The sequence below is a fragment of the Anarhichas minor genome, unplaced genomic scaffold (assembly GCF_050575085.1).
Source record: "Anarhichas minor isolate MPS153535 unplaced genomic scaffold, ASM5057508v1 ptg000136l, whole genome shotgun sequence".
Lineage (NCBI taxonomy): Eukaryota > Metazoa > Chordata > Actinopteri > Perciformes > Anarhichadidae > Anarhichas > Anarhichas minor.
The window spans coordinates 10,322,362-10,331,136 of NW_027466582.1; the positions used below are offsets into that span (position 1 = coordinate 10,322,362).

Genomic DNA, 8,775 nt, shown 5'->3' on the forward strand with positions numbered 1-8,775 from the left:
CAACAAACATCCAATCAACTAATGAACAGCTGCTCTTTAGCTGATTTTTAATGAACACATTGTACAGCTTCTGTGCGTGTAACTTACTACTGCCTGACCGCTGATTGAATATGAAATGCAGAGCTGCACACAGCATAACATTAGCTACATTTCAATCACTTAAATCACTTGTTAAATTATGATGAAATGACTCACCGTGTTTACCATATTAACAGTAGTGGTAATGGTATGACAAAAATACATAGTGTGTAATCTCTGCTGTAATGCACTGACCCTATTAATATCATGTTTACTTTCCACGATAGAGATTATAGAAACTGTTGTATTTGTATCTGTATTGCACAATAGTTATTTAGGCCTAGTGTATTAATTGTCCCCTGTCCACCCCATTTTGTACATTTTAAAATAATTACTTTGCATATGCTGTATGCTGCTTTTTGCCGACAGTAATTGTCTCCGTTTTAACCTCACTGCTCTTAACTGCTTCCATTGCCACTTACTGTACATGTTTCACTAAGAGCCTTTTTGCACTTGGATGCCCAATTACTTTGATTACCACCTAGTTTCCTGATTGCTTGAGTAACCCCTTTCTGTTTTAAAAAGACAGCAAGCGAGACAACTGAACGAGGATGGCTTTAGACTATAACGCATCATTTGTAAAAGTGAAATAAGGCTACGAGTGTGGAATAAAAAAAAAGAATAAATAAAAAAAGATGCCGTTATGAGTCCATTTCTGCACTGAAACGAGATCAATGTGTGCCCTGCTGGTTGCGTAATATCGTGGCTTACATTCAACACCAATGAGGAGGCTACCAGTGGCAAGCTGAACAGTTTACCCCAATGCTTAATGATTTGTGACAGCTGAAGCATAAACAATAAACCATGCAGCAAGGAGAAAAAACCTACTGCCACTGTGCAGCGGCAGTCTTCAGGTTTCACCTGCAAGGTAACTGGGTCCAATTACCCAGACACCCAACAGGCTGTGCAATGCTCTTATTACTGAGTTTTGTAGTACCCAGAAACTTCAAGAACATGATCACAAAAACCAGAATACAAAACATGTAGTTAGCAGGAAACACAAGAAACTAGTTTCGATCCGTACAGAATTTAACTAACCCACTAACAGTAAGAGCAGCCCATACACAGCTATCACTGCAGCCCGTCCCTCTGACTGCCTAACCAGAGACTAAGTAATCTCCCTACTAGTCTTCAGGTGCTACTTGTGGTGGGTACTTACGCACTAAAACCCGCAGGCCCGGTAAAGCAACCATGAACTGGCCCCGAGACAACTGCTCTAACCACTTTCATCACCACACTACAGAAACCATTTAACAAACCAATAACATAACTAAACTAAACTAAACTAAACTAAACTAACACACAACCAGGTCCTCCACACAGGAGTCGGAGAGGAGCAAACCAGCCAAAGAAGAGGGTCAGCCTTTATAGCTGGGACCTCCAGCAGGCCCAGGTGTAGCTCATCAGCAGCAGATTACCATCCTGAAAGACAACCTGGAAACAGGACACAGACCCCTGGTGGAAGGGAGGGGTCGTCACAGGAGTAATAGTAGTATCAACAGTAGCAGTAGTATAGGTGGTAGTAGTAGTAGTAGTAGTAGATTTTGAATTTGTAATGATCTTTTGTGATCCAGTGTGGTCTATTATGTCACATATCAAACGTGCAAAAATGAGAGCGAAGTTATATCTGTCATGAAAAATCTGATATGGAGAACAACAGAGACATTTCAGTCGTCACTTTGACCACAGAGCTCCAACCTTTGTACGCACAAATACAGTCTAGTTTCAACATGTGGTGTCCTACTTTTCTTTGACGCTTTGACTTTTCGTAGAGCTGAAAATGCTCTCTGCGGTTAACATTATCTACAGTCAAGTTTTTGCTTTCCTTTACTAAATGCCTCGTGCCGCCCACATTTCACTGTTGCCTGTGAGCAAAACAAATGTTTTCAAGTGCACAGTTTTGTTTTACTCAAACAATGTTAAAGTATACAAAAAAATGTAGAGGTGGCAAGAGATGTCGAGCCTGCACTGCAACTCACAATACGAGTTTGGCTTGTTACTTCTAACTATGTAATCACCTCTATAATATCAGGAGAAAATGTACAAATAGAATACCAGTTTAAAAAAACTTTTTAACTTAAAAATGAGTAATGTACAAGAGTTGCTTTTGCTCACCTTTTGACTTCTCTGTACAGGAAGTGGTCCTTGCATCAGCATGTTATACTCAGAACTGAAATGTGCTGAAACAGAACAAGAAAAGCCAATAGAGGTGATTACAGTTTTTAAACAAAATCTCATCAGCTTTAGAATTGTTACTATATACTAATGTACACTGTGCCTGTCGACTCTTCTAGCTGTGTTACAGTTGTAAATGGTTTGTTTATATATTTATTTAGTTTTTTTAGATTGACAGTCTCACCACAAGGTCCATTTAGCTTGTGATTATACAAACAATTTGCATTTATCAATTATTACGCCAACATAAATGAGAAGTTCTCAGGATATAAATAAATATAATAAATCTGCACAGCCACAACAGGGCAAACTCTATCTGCAGAACAGAGCAGATACTATGGCCCTTTTAGTTTGAGTTGTAATGGATACTTATATTATTATTATTAACATTATTGGTGGTAGTAGTAGTAGTAGGGTGAGTAGTAGTGGCAGTATTAGGGAGAGGAGTGGTAATAGCAGCAGTAGTAGTGGTAATATTAGTACGAGCAGTGGTAGAAATAGTAGCTGTAGTAGGAACAGTATTAGTAGTGTCATTCGTAGTAGTAGGCCTAGTAGTAGTAGTAATAATAATACCAGCAATACTACTTGTAAAATACGTAATAGTAGTTGTTGTAGCGGTAGTAGTGAAATACAGCTCTTTATACGGTTTGTTTTTAAAGGAAGTGACGTAACGGCAGCTACACTTCCTGGAGACGGTTGCTACAACAACAGTTCGTCGTGTCTTTTATTATGGTTGTGTTGGTAGCCTGTTCGCTTCCACACATCAACACTGCTAATTATTACAACTAGCGTTACGGTGCCTGGTAGTTTCTGTGTGGAAAAATGGATCCAAACGGAAATTACATCTTCTCAAGTCGCCCCAGACCCGTTGAGAACCGCGCCAGATACAAGGAGCCTCCGACTGAACAGTATGTTCGGTGCTCATGTTTTTGCTTGGTGCTAACATAGTTAACGTGACCTAGCTACATCACAATTCAAAGTTTTACTACAGTTCAGAGGGAAATATTGTAAGATGTTATCTGCTCAGCAAATTGTTTTTGTTGCTGCTGGTTTGCATTCCTTCTGCTGCAAATTATAAAAAAAATACTTTTCTGTTATTTTTTTATTTTTTATTTTTATCTTCTTTATCTTGTGTTGCATGTGGGCTGCATTTCGTTGTGCATCCCACGGTTGCATTAACGTCTTTGATCCTTGAATGTATGATTAATTATTAAAGTCCAATAATATAATTTATATAATGATATATATATATATGACTCAGGAAAGGTCAAATCTGCACAATGAGTACTTCTACTTTTGATACTTTTACAACATTGTGCTGAAAACACTTTTTGATTTTTTTGGGGGATATTCTCTGTACTTCCTCCACCACTGTGTTACCAGACAGAAAGAAAATCCCTGAAAAAACATCTCTAATACCACTTTATTAAACTGTCTGATAGCAGCACAACATGGATCAGCATGTCACCCCTGAAGCAAACAAGGTTATAGCTACTAAATGAGCTGACTGTATGACTGCGCTGTGTTGTTTTCTTCACAATATAGGACCCACAGTACTTATGGAAACATCATGTATGACCGTCGTGTTGTCAGAGGAAACACTTATGTCCAACACATCATACCAATTGTAAGTATGAAATAACCATCTTAATGTGTGTCCTGGTAGCTTTGCCTTTCTTTCTGCCATTTTATCTTAAACATGTGTATTGTCCACCTTTGACAGATAGCTCAGCCAGACCCTGTTGAAGTACAAATACAACAGCAGATCAGGAGGAGAGCCCTTGCTCGAAAACAAGCCAGGGGACAGTTAAGAACCAACACGCCAGAGGCCGTGCAGGGCAGAAAACACATCGATGTACAAACAGGTAAGGCGTGTCTCTTGACATCTTCAGAACATCTGTACTATATTCAATTAATTACGAGTTTATCAAATGTGCTGTTGGAAACAAAGGCTGTTTTGTAATACTCTTGACCTTTAGAGCAATATCTCGAAGAATTGAGTGACGTTATAGTGGCAAAAGATATCGAGTGCCAGACTGATGATTTCCTGGACAGACCCGCAACCCCACTCTTCATACCTGCCAAATCTGGCAAAGATGTTGAAACCCAGATAGAGGAGGGAGAGGTGGGTAATCCAAGTGGGAGGTCTGGCCACACTTTACACACTCGATAGCCTTAATATAGTTCTAGTAAAACATGTTAGATCTGTTTCATTTAAAGGGGAAACTCCTCTGAGGCGCGTCTACACATAAAGCCCAGTTTATTGTTGTATAATGTCTTCTGTTGATCTGGTTGATCTGTTGACCTAATGTTTTCAGTTCCACAAACCACTTATTACTACTTTCCTCTGCAGTTGTTTGACTTCGACAGGGAGGTGCAGCCAGTGTTGGAGCTCCTGGTGGGTAAGACAATAGAACAGTCTCTCGGGGAGGTGATGGAGGAGGAGGAGCTGGCCTGTCTGAGGGCCCAGCAGAGGGCCTTCAAAGAGCTCCGAAATAATGAGCTGGCAGAGGTGTTGAGGCTTCAGGAGCAGGAGAGACGCCGCAGTGAGGAGAAAGTATGTTATCCTTTCAAATCACTATATAGGAACAAGTCTAGGATTGGTATTCCCATAGGTTCCTAAGTTCTGCGAGCATTATGACCCTACATGGCCACAGTGTCATGTTTTTTTCACGGGAGAGATTTCTGTATTAATGTGTTTTCTCTGTGCGCCTTCCCCTCCTCAATTTTTTGTTATGGAAAAAGGTCACATCATGTGTACCAATCAGAATTCATAAATATTTATAAAGTGTCAGACTTACACTACCAGTTGATTGGCTGTCTATTTTGCCAGCGTGACACATGCTGTGACTCAGGGGTAGAGCGGGTCGTCAGAGTCCAATGTCGACGTGTCCTTGGGCTGTGCCTGTGGTGTATGAATGGGAAAGAATGATTACATAGTTCTGATGGGCATTGTATGGTCGCCTCTGCCATTAGTGTGTGAATGGATGAATGACATGTAGTGGTCGGAAAACTGAGAAAAGCGCTACAAGTCCATTTACCATTTACAGTTAAAACCAAAACCTTTTAGTCTCGATGAAGCAGATTAACTGCAAATTACCTTTTTTAGGAAAAATCCTTATAATTTCGGCGTAATATGAATATATATTTAAAATATTGTCTCTATCTGCGTTGCTACGTGGTCATCGCTATAGTGTTTTTGCTCTGCATTTCCTGGAGACCAATCAGTGACTCTCTTCTTTTTTTAACTGTAGTTTCTGTAGGTGTTGGTCTCTTCTTTGTCTGCTCAAACATGGAAGTTCTTCTTCTAATGTTTTCAAGCAGACATCCGGTTGCCGCGTGCCCGTCCTAAAAAGCCTCTGGTGCTGTGTGCTAGAGGATTGCAACCACACACCAAATGTTTAGCAGATATAGCCGCTTCGATAAAGAGTGGATACTGTGAAACACGATGTGTGCTTGTTTAAAAAAAAAAAAGCTTTCCTCTGACCTCAGGAGCGTAGAATTGCCCATCAGAAGGAGGTGCTGAAGAAAGAAAAAGAGGTCGCAGAGAAGATTGCTGCCCGGGCGTGCTCCAAGCAGTACTTGTCTGACCTCCTACCAGCAGTCTTCACCTCACTGAGAGGCCACGGCTACTTCTATGACCCTGTGGAGAAAGGTCAGCCTTTGCTGCATTGCTCTCCAGCATCAACTTCCATTCAAACTCAGCTTCCTACTGACACACGAGGGCATCACTGCACTCCACTGCTCACAGCGGCATTTAATCACATCTGTAGGGGGATCAGTGACTATAATAGATGAGCTCATTGACACTGTGCATGATTTTATTACGAGTGCTTAACCTTTATATCATATTTGCGGTTGCTATTTTGCAGATATTGAGACTAATTTCATCCCATGGCTGATGGATGAAGTCAACAACAGTTTGGAATGGAGATACACAGCAAGGAATCTGCTGGACAGTAAGGGAATGCAGTATATTTATTCTGCTGTTTAGAAGACACCCCCCTGTTTCAGCTGAGCAATGCTCTCAGTTGAAAACCTGCTTTCACAAATGTTTTATTCTTAATGTTCTCCAGGTTTGATTTTTTTTGGCAAAGTAGTACAAAAAAATCCTACGCAGCACCCAGCAGACTTCTCACTAGCACTGAACTGGCATCATTCTGCAGTATTACTACTATGCAGTAGTATTTATGTCAGTGTACACTACACTAGCACTAAATTGTACACAAACGGTGTAAGCCGCAATCTGTCACAAGAAAACACGCATCATTCGATGGAAAGAAGCACCAATCATAAAAATCCGTCGTCCTCCATTATAGTTTTGGATAAAAATAAAAAATTGTCAGAAACCCAAGATATGGGTCACCACGCATTCTTATCAATTAGTTATCGTCCCAAAATGTAGCACTACTACTAATCTACAGCGACAAAAAAACAAACATAGATACAAACACAATCTTCTTCTAAGTTGTTGGAGGTCATCAACGTGTTCTAGAGCAGGGGTCACTAATAGGCGGACCGCGGCCCGGATCCGGACCCAGACCACGTCGTATCCGGACCCTGGACCTAAAACCGAGAGATAATTGAGAATTATTTTATAAGATGTTAACAGAGAGGACTAGAGCTGAAACAAGTGGTTTCAATAACCACAGAGAAGGTCCCTGCACACAAATTTATCTTTTTTGAAAATCTAATATCGTGGCTTTTTTTTGGGTGACATCACTTCACACCTGAATGAACTAAATTTAAAGCTGCAGGTCAATTCAGTTCAGTTCATTGTTTTCTAAAATGAAGTACTTTATCTTAAGATGCGCATTTTTTAAAAAGCTTTCTGTAAATGTATTTTATTTTTTAATCCAGCCCTTATTGTACTTGAAATGAGAGAAGATCATTTATATATTATTAGAGTACGCATATGTATGTATGTATTATAATTCATCCAGTTCAATTGAAAAACTGACAATAAATATTGTTGAGATATTATTCAATTGAACTTTCTATATTTGAAATGACAGTCAGTTGTTGACCACATACAACTGTTGGCTACTTCAATATATATGGGACTAAATCACAGCACAAGTTAGACCTTATTGTGATATGACCTTATTTGCCGGAGGAAATTCTCTCTCAATGGACCTCGGTGAGTTTTAATTGAATACTCCTGTTCTTGAGGCTGATGTTATTGTCTCTGACAGCTGGAAGGTACTTCACAAATCTTCCTCCAGGGGTCATCAGGTCATAGACACTGTTGGAGTGCCATCTAGTGGTTCCTTTTAAACACAACAGAGGTAATTCATGTCAAACATATTGCACACAGAAACGTCCTCACCCTGTCTCTCTCTCTCTCTCTCTCTCTCTCTCTCTCTCTCTCTCTCTCTCTCTCTCTCTCTCTCTCTCTCTCTCTTTCTTTCAGATATCATCCACGATGTCGTCCAGAAGAGACAGGAGATGTTCAAAGAGACACAGTGATAGTGATTCACTGAGTGAGGTCAAGGGCACGAGTGCATTCTCAAAACCAAAATGTTTTTTGATACTGACTAAACTGAGTTGTCTCTTCTATAGACCATAATGTAAGTGTGTGTTTGTTGATGTTCCAGTGTTATAAGGATCATTCTGTGATCACAAGTCATTTGTTTCAATCTTAAAAATTGGTGTTATGGTTCTAATGTTTAGTAGGGAATCTGTGAAATAGTGGAAAATGTAACGCAATTTTGTATTATCCTTTCCTATTAAACTATTTGTTTGTTGCAGTATGAGGAGGTTTTTTCTTACAAAAAACAAAGTGACCTTTTATTTTCTTCTACTAAATATCTAGATCAGCAGTGTGAAGTTTCAGCCATTGCAAAACCAATAAAACTGGGACGAAAAGATTTGGCAGAGATTTGTTGTAAATCTACAATCTGCTGCCAATGGAAGATCTGAAGTCCTTAAACACAAAATGTTTGCGGTTATTTATAGTTTTTTGCTGCAGCTTTGAATTAACTTTATCGTAGTCTTTTATCATTGACTTCCTTCCTTTTTTGTTTCAGACATGCAGCATATTTGTCCATTTTAGTTATCAGAACAAAGTTCCTGCTTGTTGGCTGGTTTTCAAAACGCCAAACACAGCAAATCAGACAGATACAAAGTTTTATCTCAAAAAGAATGAGTCAAGGAAAGAGATATAAGTCACACAGGAGGTAAACAACAGGTTTAAATAAACTTCAAATATTTAGAGGACCATTCAAAGTGCCTTCCTGTGAATATTATCTATTTGCATCAGGCATCGCTCTGCAAACAGTTCATTCAGATGCTGTAACAGGCAAATTCAAGGATGTTTTGCATTGCTCTGACAGACTAGGCTCTACATTTAGCTCAACACACACAAAACAAGGTTATTTAAGTTGACGGCTGTTTTATCATCCTCGTTTTTTTTGTACTTCATCTAACACATTACTAAAATAATAGGCTATGTTTTTCTAAAATAACCAACTGATGTATAGGACATTCACTAACATATTTTCTTTATTTTCAATAGGCTCA

The 8,775-nt window shown here is 39.4% G+C and overlaps 1 protein-coding gene across 1 annotated transcript; it reads left to right on the top strand.

The window, feature by feature from the left end:
• Positions 1-3,075: 3,075 nt before the first annotated feature.
• Positions 3,076-8,003, top strand: rsph3 (radial spoke head 3). The gene is made up of 8 exons (XM_076084051.1): positions 3,076-3,161; positions 3,799-3,884; positions 3,981-4,118; positions 4,233-4,378; positions 4,607-4,810; positions 5,746-5,908; positions 6,126-6,212; positions 7,667-8,003. The coding sequence occupies exons 1-8, from the start codon at positions 3,076-3,078 to the stop codon at positions 7,720-7,722; spliced, it is 966 nt and encodes a 321-aa protein (XP_075940166.1). The 3' UTR covers positions 7,723-8,003.
• Positions 8,004-8,775: the final 772 nt, after the last annotated feature.

Bases quoted from the DNA above. Each gene is read 5' to 3' on its own strand.
- rsph3 (XM_076084051.1), top strand. From the start codon at position 3,076: ATGGATCCAAACGGAAATTACATCTTCTCAAGTCGCCCCAGACCCGTT. The intron at 3,885-3,980 runs GTATGAAATAAC...TTTGACAGATAG, and splicing joins ACACATCATACCAATTGTAA to CTCAGCCAGACCCTGTTGAA. The intron at 4,119-4,232 runs GTAAGGCGTGTC...CTTGACCTTTAG, and splicing joins ACACATCGATGTACAAACAG to AGCAATATCTCGAAGAATTG.